This window comes from Saitoella complicata (genome assembly GCF_001661265.1).
Source record: "Saitoella complicata NRRL Y-17804 unplaced genomic scaffold SAICOscaffold_20, whole genome shotgun sequence".
Lineage (NCBI taxonomy): Eukaryota > Fungi > Ascomycota > Saitoellomycetes > Saitoellales > Saitoellaceae > Saitoella > Saitoella complicata.
Genome location: NW_017567011.1, coordinates 233,266 through 245,933, shown reverse-complemented (window position 1 = coordinate 245,933; position 12,668 = coordinate 233,266). Strand labels below are relative to the sequence as shown.

Genomic DNA, 12,668 nt, shown 5'->3' with positions numbered 1-12,668 from the left:
GTGTACTGATAATCATTGTTACCATAATTACAAGATGTCAGCCCTGAGATACGAAGTGAAGCGAGTCTACAAAGAGGTACGGACTGTGAGGAATCTTCCATCATATATGATGGGTTAACCACATTTGTACAGCTCCTGTTTCTCGGCAGAGAATACCCATTGGGGTATGAGCATTATCGATCACGATTACATGATGCGTTTATGAAGAAAGCGAGGTTGAGTGATGAGGGTGAGATTCAGAAGGGGCTTGAGTTTGCGGAGTTTTTCAGAAAAGGTGAGGTTATGTGTCGGTGTTGCGGATGTTGCTGTTAACCATGGGATATGTAGAGGTGGAAACATTGTATTACCTGAAGCGGTACCGAACCCTGAGGAAACGATATGTACCTGGTGCTTAAAGAGGAGGATGTGTGCAGCATTTGTGTTATGTCATTGGCGTTCAGGAGTTTGGACTATTTGTATTACCCAGCGGGATCTCATATATCTTCATCCATCTATCGATATCTTGTCTTCTCTCATTTCTCACCCTTCAGTTCGCCGCATCCTCCGAGTACAAATCACCCAACTTATCCGCATAGTAGTGCGGCACAATGGGTGCATCATCACCCTGGATCTCCTCCACCTTGCTAACACCAGTCAACACCAACAACGTCCCACCCAATCCTCCCCCCAAACCAAACTGAATGTCGGTGTTGAGACGGTCACCGACCATACACGCCTTGCTTCTGTCGAACTGGAATTTGGACGCAATGGCATCCATCATGGACTGGTTTGGCTTACCCAACGCCGTAGCTTGACGACGTGTAGAGTACTTGAGCGGCGCGGCAATCGATCCCGCACCAGGGAACAGCTTGCCGTGAGATGGATACGTCGAGTCATCATTCGTCTGCAAGAACAGCACATTGGGGTCCTGCAAGTACGCATGCGCCTTCGCGAGCTTCAAGTAATTCACATGCGTATCCAACCCACAAAGCACAGCCCCGACCTCCGGATCAGGCCCAATTGCATCATAATCCTCCGGAGAGATCGCTCGTCTCTCCTCGGGGTCGGTACCACCACAGTATCTGACACCCTCGCTTTCCAACTCCTCTTCGATACCGCTCTCGCCGAGGACGTAGACTTTCTTGTCTTTGGGGAAGTTGAGGACGCGGTTGATGTAGACAGCGGCGGAGTAGGCAGAGCCGAAGATGTCGTTGACTTCAGCTGGGATGCCCATGGAGTCAAGCTTCTTCTTGTAGGCGGCGCGGGATTTGGTGGAGTTATTCGTCACGAAGACGACTTGCTTGCCTGAAGAAACATGTCAGCGCCCTTCCTCTCGAATATGTACGACATTGTTGTCTACCTAGCTTCTTCAACATGGCAATAGTCTCCGCGACCTTAGGCAAGAGGGTGTTCCCAGACCACAGGACACCTGCGTTATTTATCAGTATTTGCTCATCAAATGGTTGCAATAGAGGCTGGTCGCACCATCGCAGTCGAAGAGGAAGACATCGAACTTGGCAAGGAAGGTGTCTGCCTGCTCTTTTGTAGTGATCTTCTGCGCCTTGGTCGTCATCTTTGAAATATGGTTGCTCGACGTATATCGCACTCCGGCACAGCACTGCTGGGACGTCGGACGTCGACATGCAGCTGCCGAAGCCGGCCCCGAAGTGCCGTGGGACGACGTACACAGTTGGGCGAGGAGCGAGAATGAGTGAAGAATGTATATCGACCTTTTTGTATCTACAAAAACAACAACGAACGTCCAACCGACGACAAATTACAATGACCGCTCCAGCATAGCAGAAACCAAATAGGGGGAATACGAAGCAAAACGTTAACAGACGCAGCAGATCCCGCGTGCAGCGTCGAACGAAAAAATAACCGAGGAAAGATCAAGATCATAGCTGGCGCAAAACCCATCATCGCCAGCCGTAGAAGACTATGTACGGATAAAAACCAATCCATATACCCTCTCGTTCATCACCTTATCTTCTGGCACCACCACGGGTCTCCTGTCGACTCGTTCTCCTGGAACTCTCGCCAAAGTCGGGTGGAGGAAGAGTCTTGGTCTCCGCCTGTTTTTTGAACTTGAATTCAGCCATGATGCCAATGTGATCACTCGGGAAGTGGGCATTGGGGAAACCGACGACGCGCTCCAGGTATGATTCATCGACACCACCCAACAAGCCCTTCACTTCCAGTGCGTTGGTAGTGTACCAGATGTAATCGATTACACCAGCGAAACCAGGCGTGTAGTTCGTGAACTGCATATCATGGTTCGCGTAAGCAGACTTCATCGCGAAAGGATGCGTGATACCCTCAGAAGTAAGGGCACCATAGGCGGACTCTCCGAAATCTGAGTGGTCTGCAGTTGCGATACCCTTCGACAAATACTCGTACACACCAGACGTTGCAATGGAGTTGAAATCACCACAGATGATCAAGGGGATCTTCGTGCCATTAGAGTACTTCGGCGGATCCCACTCACCCTCGTGGTTTGTAGGTCGTGCTCGTGGAGGAATCTTGGCATATTGCGTAGCCAAGCGGTGAATCTCGTCCATCATAAGCGCAACCTGCACGAGCTTAACATCCTTGAATCGAGGATCCCAGTGGATATGCGCATTCACTGCGATAACTCTCCCGCCCGTCTTCTTGTTCTCCAACAATGTAACAGTGGCGATGTTGTCCTTGTTTTGCACACGATCGAAGAAATCGTCCGTCTTCTTGAAGTCGTCACGAGACATCGCGATCTGCGAAAACTCAATCAACTTCTTGTCAAGAAGGTCAAAGGTAGTGGTCTTGTAAAAGGTCGCGCAACCATCGACTGTTCTGCGCTCCTCTTCCCGCATAGTCTTCGCACGACCCTTCGGCCAGAAAACACCCTTGTACTCGGCGTATGCAAGCTGGGGTGCAAAGTAATCCTCGTAATTCTGGATGTCCACCTCTTGCAAACAGACAATCTCCGCGGCATAACTCATCACCTCCTGAAGAATCAATTCCTTGCGGTAGTCCCACGACAACGCCCAGCTAGGAGTATATCCGTACATAGTAGATGTAGCATACTTGTCGCAGAGGATGTTGTAACAGAAGACATTGAAAGAGTCGATGCCATGCTCGGGTGTCCGCTTCTCGGCGTCATCCGAGGCGTCTGATTTCTTATCTCCGATATACCATTGTCTTTCTGGAGGAGGAAGGGGCACTGTTCACGCGATTAGCAATCTATTCGGGATGGAAGCCTCGGCGTCATACCAGGACATGAGTCACGAAGGTACTTGATAAGCCCGACGGTGCCGTCCTTGTAGATGAGACTCTTTAACTGCTCGTTCAGTGGGTTTCCTTCGATTCCGATTGTCTTAAGCTGGTAGAGTGTTCCCAGCTCTGCAGGCAATGTCGTCAACTGGTTGTCCACCAAGAATAGCTCCTTCAAATTCGTCAACATTCCCAACTCCACCGGCACACTCGTCAATTGATTTCCGCTAACATCCAACTGAGTCAGAAGTTTCAGTTGCTTGATATCAGGCGGAAGCGATGTGAGTTTGTTGTGGTTGATGTAAAGCTGAGTGATGAAGGAGTACTTGAACAACTCCTGCGCCAGGTTCCTCGTGCCAACACCGCCCAAATCCAACGCACGCCATTCCTGTCGCTTCTCCGATCCATCCTCGCTTGGCATCTCCTGCGCCTCCTGCGTCGGTCCATCCTTGCGGTGCAACCCATTGATGATTGGCTGAGAAGGGTGGTTTGGGTCGGTAATCGTAACAGCAGCCGAAGGGCGCGATCCAGTACGAGCAGTCTCAACAGAGACCTTCGCATGGTGATGAATGCCGCTGGATTTGCGCGAAAGGGATGCGATCTCGAGTTGCTCTTGCTGGAACGGTGTCAAAGGCTGTGCGTTCTGCAAAGTGGGTGTACTGTGTTGTTGACCGACATGATTACCTCCTCCGTAGCCTCCGCCCCCAAAAGACGAAAATCCGTGATGATTATCATTACCTCCAGGCGTGAACTTCGGTCCAAGGTTCATCATAGGGTGCCCTTGACGACCGTAGCCAAACCCAGGCGATTGGGCATTGGGCAGGATGTGGTCATGCGTCGGTGAGGGCGTGTTTGTGTTTGACCGAGATGGTCCTCGAGAGTTGTTAGGCTGAAAGAGCCGCTGAAAAGGAGCATACTGGGGCTGGAACCCGCCATTCAGTATCCTGTCTGAACTGTCGGCCATAGAATATGGGATTGTAAAGAAGGACGTCTATGAGGTAGTTAATAGGAAGTCCGTCGTTTCGACATCCACGAATCGTATAAGACTGACGGTCCGTACGCGTCCTTCGAGAGGTCAATGCGTCCAAACGTCCTCGGGTCGTGTTGTCGGCGCAGATGGGTGCAGCCAGGAGCTGGCCGGAGCGATCTGAAAGCGAATTGCGTTGATGAAAGGAGGTCGTTTCGTATCAGCGGCAACGAATATGTGGTCAAGAAGCCGAGCAAGCTGATATTTCTTTCGTTCTTGATGCTTCTGTGCAGTATTCGAGGCTGGTTAGATCGCGCCTGGGCTACGAAACCGGCGCAGAGACGACCAGCTGACGAGGTGGAAGTTTCTCGACTGCCAGCTGGGAGGCCAGCGAATGAACTTGTTATCTTTTATTCCGGTCTGCAAAACTACGCACCGAGTGCCATGTATACATCCGTTCCACGGCATTCGACTCTTAACCCCTGGTCCGTCGTCGTCGGGTGTTGGAGGTCCTCGTACTCCCTACGTCGGAGCCATCGTCGTCGGGTGTTGGAGGTAACCTAAGTAAGGGTTGGTCGACATTGGTTGCAATGCCCGACCACTGTTGCTTCTCTTCTGTCAGACGTAACTTGTAATTCCCACGGTTGACCTCAACGTACTCGCTGGGTAAAAGGCGATTCATCCGCTTCGTTTACCAATGCACTGGCGCTCTCTCCGAACGTCCGGTCTCAAGAGTTTCACTATGGCTTTTGGGGTGTGATATGTGCTGAACAGCTGTTGGAGCATTGCAGCTTCACACGGCAACAAATAACAATCGCGAAGCCAAACCGACCTTGTTTCGGCACAGATGATTCGAAGCCGAAGGACACCGAGCAATAGCTGTAATACTGTAAGACAAGGTAAAAATCATGCTCAATTGCCCTTCAAATACCGATATATTCCCATACACGTCATGTACCTCTGTGTATGACGTGATCGCGCGTACGGCCAGCGTCGCTGCGGGGGATCGGTTGAATAGGCCCGCTGAAACTGAATCCCCGGCCAACGCAACGACAGGATCACAACCCATTGCAATTGCAGTTGATCCAACCATGTCAGCTGAAGGAAAGAACAGGATCATTCTGGGGATGATGACCTTCGGGCCCGAGGGCACGTCAGGTGCTCGAGTCTACACCGTCGAAGGAACGAACACTGCCCTCGAGAAGTTCAAGAGCCTCGGCTATGACGAGCTCGATACCGCCCGTGCATACTGTGAAGGGAAGCAAGAGTCCTATACGAGGGAGTGCAAGTACAAGGAGAAGGGATTCAAGGTTGCTACGAAGGTCTATCCCGTTAATGCAGGAGATCACTCTCCCGAGAAGTTGAGGGCGACCTTTGAGACAAGTTTGAAGGAGTTGGGTACGGACAAGGTGGATATCCTTTATCGTAAGTATGTTGCAGCTTGAATGATGTTACACTACTGACAGAGCTCTTTCTGTAGTGCACGCTCCCGACTGGTCTACTCCGCTCTCGCACACGCTGGAGGAGATCAACAAGCTGCATGAGGAGGGAAAGTTCACCACGTTTGGCCTTTCCAACTTCCAAGCTTGGCAGGTAGCTGAAATTTGCACCATGGCCCGCTTGACTGGATGCGTGCAGCCTACTCTATACCAAGCTATGGTATGTGCCAAATCTTAAACGATACCCGCACCTGCTGATCCCGACTCATAGTACAACGCCATCACTCGTGCCATCGAACCCGAGTTGATCCCATGTCTCCGCCGCTTTGGCATCGATCTCGTTGCCTACAACCCTCTTGCCGGTGGATTCTTCTCCGGCAAGTACAAGCAGGGTGAGAAGATCACCGAAGGCCGCTTCACCGAAGGTGCCAAACAGGGTGAGATGTACCGTAAGCGTTACATCCAAGACCATTACTTCCAAGCTCTCGACATCATTCGACCTGTAGCTGACAAGAATAATCTTACTCTTCTTGAGGTTGCGCTGAGGTGGATGGTGCATCATTCGCAATTGAACCTTGCTACGTCTAAGGTTAAGGGCAATGATGGGATTATCATTGGTGCGAGTAGCATCGAGCATCTCGAGAGTAACATCAAGGATCTCGAGAAGGGGCCTTTGCCGGAGGAGGTGGTGCATGCTTTGGATGAGGCGTGGGAGGTGGTGAAAGCTAAGGCACCCGTGTATTGGCATGGCGAGCCGAGGAAGGATGTGAGGGAAGAGGAGCAGTAAATTTAGTTAGAGTGCGTAACCTAAGTTATTACAGCAGCTATACTTACGTAACGTGACATGAATAGCATATGCGAGTTGCGCCGCGCGGTACTAATTGCTTCAGATACCAAATACGGCCCGTTGTGCACAACAATCTCCTTGGGCATTCGGCTGTAGGAGACCTGGTGACATTGGAAACTTACCGGTGCGGACAGCAACCGTAACGAACGCGTCATTTGACGGTCGGCCTGACACGTTCCCGAGATGCCATACATCCACAAGTCCTTATTCTTCCCGCCAAGGCAATTCAACCTTCCTAGGCAGACGTACAAGGTGGTACGATGTTTTGCAATTCCCTACAGCTATTTCGAGATGTGCACGTCATGACTTGGAACCTCGCTCTCGAGCCTTGGCCGCGGGAAGAGCCTGCCAGCATGCTGCAACTGCCGCCATGCACGCCTATGCAACCATTCAGCACACCTCCAAACCTTATTTGCAACGACCGAGATGCTGCCATACTGTTGATCCAGGCATGAGCGATGCCACGCTCAGGATCATGCTGTCGTTTCGAGTCAATTCTTAGCTATGGCATGCCGGCTTTAGGGTAATACCTCTTTGCCCCCACGGCGATATTCCGCATCGAGTCTCACCTGTTTCCGAGATTAAACTCAAAACAGCCCCGGGACCAGGCATGTCCAATCACGGCACATTCTTTCGGATAGGGTCCTTGACCAGGCGTCAGGACCGCGTGTCAAATCATGGCAAGGTTTTACGGGGGTCTAATGAGGGGCATGTGAAGAGGAGTGTTGGGACACAAGTTCGAGAACCAGCACATAAAGAGGGTGTCGAGTACGACCTGATCCAATTGTTAGTCGGAGACCTGGGAGGATCCTTTGCTCGCTAAGCCATAAACATGCGGATCGTTTTGCTTATATGTGGTCTGCTCTGGATCACACCACTTGTGTGTGCTCAAATCTACCAAGGCAACGCAACGGCGGCGAGTACTCAATCTTCGACCCTTACTGCCGCAGCTGTGACGTCTGTCGAGAGTCCAGCTGCACAAAGTCCTCAGGTTGCTACAAGCGTATCCGCTTCACCCGTGGCGGCTTCGTCGAGTGACCCGCCGCCAGCGAATCCAGATTCTACCACAGTTGCTGCTGCTACAGCAGCTGCTAGCCCTACGGGGCAGGATACTACGCAGGGAGGTGGCGAATCACCGAGTACGACCAACAATGTAGTGACTTCTAATACGCCCACAACTTCCTCATCTGTCGCAGTACAGCGGATTTCTACTACGGCACCAGCGGATACTGGAACTGCACCAGTGACTTCCACGTCGACGCCTTCACCTGCGGCGGATCCGACTACGCCTTCAACCCCAACCCCGCCCCCAACCCTGGCACCGACAGCGACATCTACACCCGGCGCTGTCGACATTCCCGCTTCAACGGCAGATACAACTGCTATAGATCCGCCGGCATCACCTGCTTCCTCGCCTGATTCCTCCACCAGTATCATTCCAACAACAACTGCCTCACCAACGACAACTTCAATTGCAACACCTGCTGTGGCTACCCCTACTGACCCAAGCTCATCAAACGATGGTACGTATTTCTATCTTTCTTCTTGTAAATGACGGACATGGTCGCCGGATTATATGGATATTACAATAGCGACCAGCACGAGTCCGACCTCTTGACGTCTCGATCTAAGGCTGAACAACGTGCGGTTGCGTGCAGGGACGAGGACGAGTCCGAGTTTGAGTGCAGACCAAAGACTGCCGCCGACAACGACGACGAAGCCTAGTAGCAATGCGATTCCTCCTGATATTACGAGTGAAGTGTTCAGCACAGAACAAACTGTTCCCACCAGGCAAACTGTGGGAACGGTTACCACGAGTTCCTCAGCCAGGAGGCCCAGCACGACAGAAGCTACGGAGGTCGTCTCAAGCGCCGCCCCCCTTGTTGGTTCCCAGGGAACCGAGGCAGCTCCAACTCCAATCGAGAGTGCGAGTTCAACATCGGATTCTGTGAACGTGAGTGCTGGTGAATCGACAAAACCTTCGAGCATCGTGATTCCACCTGATGCCACAAATGCAGGGTCTATTGCACATCAGCCGGCCCCTACCGCTCAAGCTATGGGCACGGATACTGCCAGCTTTTCCGCGAGCGATTCGAGGAGTGCGGAAGTCGCGGAATCTGTTCCAGATTCTCCATCCAGTACTTCAAATGCCCTCGGGACAACTGCAGCCACCGTTGAGAGTGCGAGTCCGAATTCGGATACAGCAGCATTGACTAGCACCGGATCAACCCCTGTACCGCCAGCTGCAACACCGCCAGCAACTAGCACAATCGCTCCTGTTACGCCGGAGACGTCTACAGAGCAGACATCTTCGATCTTGCAGACAGTCGAATTCCCCACATCGCCAACTCTGACATCGTCAACAGCTACCTCTTCCAGCGCCGTGACGAGCCCTTTGTCAACGGAGACACCTGAAGCAAGCACTTCAGATGCCTCTACAAGTGCCTCCACCACGAACAGCCCTACGGCTCCGGTAATGGAAGGTCCTACTTCAGGCGAAGAGGGCTCTTCCTCCCCAACAGCTCCGTCAGCAGTTGTCGACTCAACGTCTCCGTCAGTTACTTTTACTACGGCCAGTTTCTCTGTCCAAGGAACCATGAGCATCACAGATCAGAGTATCACTCCGGTAGTTGTGCCGACCACTTCGCCTACTTCGTCAGGGCAGGACGTCATTGCAACTACAGGGGATACGTTACCGACTGAGAGTGACGCCGTTCCGTCCTGGACTACGTCGTTGTCTTCGAGTCACTCAGTTTCTACGACTGCTGCTTTGAATACTGCAGCTACACATTCGGAGAGCATCTCACAATCGTCTACACTGGATACAACCGTGCCGGCTGTGTCTTCTTCCGATACCGATACCGAGGCAGGTTCTACAGCGACGTCGCACGAAAGTTTACAGGAGCAAACGACGTCAGCCGTGTCTGAAGCAACTGCATCTCCTACAGTGAGCTCTGTACTTTCCAGTACTGAAGGCGTGACGTCCATCACTTCTGCATCACGAGGGCTTCTTACAGCTACAGGTACGGTTGATTCTTCAAGACCATCTGTTTCAGATACGACGTCAACGAAGACGCTGGTGACAACAAGTTTGTTTGTCTCAACCACCCCAAGCGCAGTGTCTCCTTCTACTCGGATTGACACTGCAACACCACCTGCCACGTCTGCAACGTCTATGGGAACGGAAACTTCAGCGCTACAGACGACAGCATCCTCGACGCTTACACCCACCACTGGAAGTCCTTCTGTCACCACAGAGACGTCGTCAGTACTGCAAAGTACAGACAGTGGGCCTTCTACAGGCAGCTCAGCAACAAGTTCGTTGACAGCGTCTGGCACGCCTGATACATCATCATCGTCCGTCATAACCACGACAGCGGCCGAGGTGCCTGTTACGCCCTCAACCTCAGGTTCGTCAACCACGAAGTCTCTCGTCATTACAGGTGCAACGACAACCTCTGCTACGCGGGCTGCATCATCTTTAACGTCTACGAGCTTAACAGCCGCTCCCGCGGACACCACTCCTCCAAAATCCACGACTGTTTCCGTCACATCTGCATCTGATACTTCTGCACCATCTTCATTGGACTCATATACTGAAAGCTCTTCTCTATTAGTAACAAGCACATCTTCCAGCAGCATGTCTCCGAGCAGCACTGCCAATACTGTGAACACAGGTAAGCATACATTTTTTATGTGGCGGGGACGAGAATTGAAACATTTACTGCCTTATTCAAGGTGCTGAGCGGGTGCTGCCATGAACAGAGGTGAACACAAGCGTGAGTACGAGCACGGAAGGGACATCGACGATCGAGACCACCTCGCCGAGTACCACCATTGTTGCAGACTCAACGACCTTTGCAACGCCTACACTGGCAGCCTCTTCAGATACAGCTGCTACGAACACTCCTACAAACGAGATATTGACAACGCAAGATCCTTCAACAACGGCAGAGACGAGCTTGACTTCAGAGACTGGGCCGTCTTCGTCCGTGAGTGCGGAAGGTGCTCCTTCTGACAGCAGTACGAGTTCTGGGCGAACTACGGATACTTCAAGCAGCAGCTCTGAAACTTCATCAACGCTTTCGTCGACAGTGGTACCAGCTTTACAGACCGCACCAGGTTCTGTCACTACATCATCGAGCACTGATGCGGCAGCAACGTCATTAGCAAGCGCCTCTTCTTCTGCCGTCGCAGTTGCCTCATCAGTGTCCTCAGCTGAAGAATCTGCTTCTTCGGCGTCCGCATCGCTGCAAGCTGCTGCCACGTCTCTCTCCTCCGAGAGGTCGAGTATTGCCTCGGAAGAAGCGTCGTTGTCGTCAACCGGAGCGTCTTCCGAACTGACGTCTGCATCCTCCATCTCGTCATCGCTATCATCAGTGTCTTTGTCCATCTCATCTGCGTTCTCTTCATTGTCTTCGGTCTCGTCCTCAATTTCTTCAGCATCCTCAAGTGTTGCTTCGGCGAATTCTTCCTTGTCCGCTACAGCTGTTCCTTCTGGTACCTCTGTGAGCGGTAAGTTGGCGAGGTTGACTGTGTTGGAGTGGAATCCCCAGCATGCGGCTCGGTGTTATAATATTCTGATAAAGAGACATGATGGCTAACACATCACAGGAACGACTATAGTACCCGCTGCGCCAGCCGCGTCCTCCTTGAGTTCAGAAATCTCGAGTGCTTCGAATGCAGAAAGCTCGCTATCATCTTTGACATCTTCGACATCGCCCGGCACCGGCACCGGCACCGGGACTGCGGCAGTTGCAAGCTCTGCAAGCTCGGCATACTCGTCATTATCGTCTGTACAATTGTCGGCATCAAGCGCAGTGAGCTCTCTATCAAGTGCTAGTCGGTCTAGTGTAAGTTCTGCTAGTTCATTGAGCTCAGTCTCCTCTAGTGCCAGCAGCGTTCTGTCGAGTGTGTCCAGTGCAGCTGCAGTTCCGAACATTGCCTCATCTGCGTCGGCGTCCTTGTCATCAGAGTCGTCGAGCGCTAGCAGTGTGCTGAGCTCCGTTGCCAGTGCGAATTCATCCTCCGTGGCTCCTACGTCGAGTGTGAGCGGTTTGACTGGGTACGGAATCTTGGCTGTGTCCACAAATTCGGATGGGAGTAGCGTAACGTACGTTTGGCTACTAAACTGCCTTAACACGTGTCTGACTTTGTATATAGTGCTACAACTGTCGTTCCCACGACCGAAGTTGCGACGACCGACTCTGCCGGCTCCTCTCTGACAATAACGGAGCTCATCATTACTACCACCGCTACCGGTGGCTCGGCTTTCACTGTATTGGCACCCATATCAGCTTCGGGGTCCTCAGCGGTTGCTGTACTGACCGACAGTGTTGGTTTAACATCGACGTTGACGCTTGCCGGCACCGTTCCTCTCGCGGTATACTCTACAACCGATGCGAGAGGCTCTGCTTCATCCGCTACCATGACTGTTTTGCCTTTCGTTGTACAGTTCACCTCTTACAATACTGGCCTCGTAGGCTCTGTAGAGGTTGTGTCTACAACTGTTCCTATGGTGTTTTCCCCAAGTGCATGCTTCAAGACCATTGCTAATGGGTCATACGTAGTCTGAACTGTCGACCAGCATTATCCCGACCACCTTCACCGCCACCGAAACGACATTAGTCACATCTACGATCACATCCAGAGGCAGTACTTCAGTCGTGACGTCAAATTCATTGATTGGGGTCGTCTACACCTCTGCAGCCATCGTGGGTGCACCACAAACTATCTCGGAAAGCAGTCTGTCGACATACACCACTGTCACCTCCATTCCTGCTTCCACGGTTGTCGTAACCGTCAATGGCACTCCCAGCTCGAGTGTTGTCGCCGGCTATACTTCGACTGTCGTCGGTACCAATACCATCGTGAATGTCATCACGGTTTTTGTTCCCGGACAAACCAAGGCAGCAGCAAGTCAGGCCAGTGTTGTGAGCAATGTGGAACCGAGCGCGAGCACGTATGTAACGAATATCAACGGCGTGCAGGCTACGGTAACAACTCAAATTCTGGCAATCGTCACCGGAGCAGCTCCGAACCTGCAACAAGCTGGAGCACTGCCTACCTGTGTAGTGGACAAGGGTGTCATCTGTGCTGCGATCGGTGCTGGTGTGTTTGGAGTGGTTATGTGTGTTGCGTGATTCTATGTTTTGGGCAATTCAACGGCGTCAACACATTGATATAG

The 12,668-nt window shown here is 52.0% G+C and overlaps 8 protein-coding genes across 8 annotated transcripts; 4 read left to right on the top strand and 4 right to left on the bottom strand.

Moving 5' to 3' along the window:
- Positions 1–5: 5 nt before the first annotated feature.
- Positions 6–395, top strand: SAICODRAFT_20779 (uncharacterized protein; the record flags this gene model as incomplete). Its single annotated transcript, XM_019166323.1, has 3 exons — positions 6–76; positions 133–274; positions 328–395. The coding sequence occupies exons 1-3, from the start codon at positions 35–37 to the stop codon at positions 393–395; spliced, it is 252 nt and encodes an 83-aa protein (XP_019022528.1). The 5' UTR covers positions 6–34.
- On the bottom strand, positions 212–1,605 carry SAICODRAFT_83352 (4-nitrophenylphosphatase). The gene is made up of 3 exons (XM_019171313.1): positions 1,465–1,605; positions 1,340–1,408; positions 212–1,284 (listed from the first exon to the last, which is right to left on the bottom strand). Exons 1-3 carry the CDS (start codon positions 1,550–1,552, stop codon positions 527–529), a joined length of 915 nt encoding a protein of 304 aa, XP_019022527.1. The 5' UTR covers positions 1,553–1,605; the 3' UTR covers positions 212–526.
- A 280-nt stretch (positions 1,606–1,885) lies between these two features.
- SAICODRAFT_95538 (glucose-repressible alcohol dehydrogenase transcriptional effector) lies at positions 1,886–4,109 on the bottom strand. The gene is made up of 2 exons (XM_019171983.1): positions 3,229–4,109; positions 1,886–3,178 (listed from the first exon to the last, which is right to left on the bottom strand). The coding sequence occupies exons 1-2, from the start codon at positions 3,998–4,000 to the stop codon at positions 1,965–1,967; spliced, it is 1,986 nt and encodes a 661-aa protein (XP_019022526.1). The 5' UTR covers positions 4,001–4,109; the 3' UTR covers positions 1,886–1,964.
- A 1,177-nt stretch (positions 4,110–5,286) lies between these two features.
- On the top strand, positions 5,287–6,421 carry SAICODRAFT_59944 (putative aflatoxin B1-aldehyde reductase GliO-like protein; the record flags this gene model as incomplete). Its single annotated transcript, XM_019169722.1, has 3 exons — positions 5,287–5,620; positions 5,676–5,854; positions 5,906–6,421. The coding sequence occupies 3 exons, from the start codon at positions 5,287–5,289 to the stop codon at positions 6,419–6,421; spliced, it is 1,029 nt and encodes a 342-aa protein (XP_019022525.1).
- Positions 6,422–7,115: 694 nt separating this feature from the next.
- Positions 7,116–8,286, top strand: SAICODRAFT_155934 (uncharacterized protein). Its single transcript, XM_019165577.1, has one exon. The coding sequence runs from the start codon at positions 7,314–7,316 to the stop codon at positions 8,034–8,036; it is 723 nt and encodes a 240-aa protein (XP_019022524.1). The 5' UTR covers positions 7,116–7,313; the 3' UTR covers positions 8,037–8,286.
- A 940-nt stretch (positions 8,287–9,226) lies between these two features.
- Positions 9,227–10,874, bottom strand: SAICODRAFT_36452 (uncharacterized protein; the record flags this gene model as incomplete). Its single annotated transcript, XM_019168503.1, has 3 exons — positions 9,227–10,146; positions 10,201–10,205; positions 10,255–10,874. The coding sequence occupies 3 exons, from the start codon at positions 10,872–10,874 to the stop codon at positions 9,227–9,229; spliced, it is 1,545 nt and encodes a 514-aa protein (XP_019022523.1).
- On the bottom strand, positions 10,840–12,255 carry SAICODRAFT_31351 (uncharacterized protein). The gene is made up of 3 exons (XM_019167897.1): positions 12,052–12,255; positions 11,645–11,999; positions 10,840–11,594 (listed from the first exon to the last, which is right to left on the bottom strand). Exons 2-3 carry the CDS (start codon positions 11,909–11,911, stop codon positions 11,082–11,084), a joined length of 780 nt encoding a protein of 259 aa, XP_019022522.1. The 5' UTR covers positions 11,912–11,999; positions 12,052–12,255; the 3' UTR covers positions 10,840–11,081.
- SAICODRAFT_36450 (uncharacterized protein) lies at positions 11,910–12,624 on the top strand (the record flags this gene model as incomplete). The annotated part of the gene is made up of 2 exons (XM_019168502.1): positions 11,910–11,999; positions 12,052–12,624. The coding sequence occupies 2 exons, from the start codon at positions 11,910–11,912 to the stop codon at positions 12,622–12,624; spliced, it is 663 nt and encodes a 220-aa protein (XP_019022521.1).
- Between the last annotated feature and the right edge of the window lie 44 nt (positions 12,625–12,668).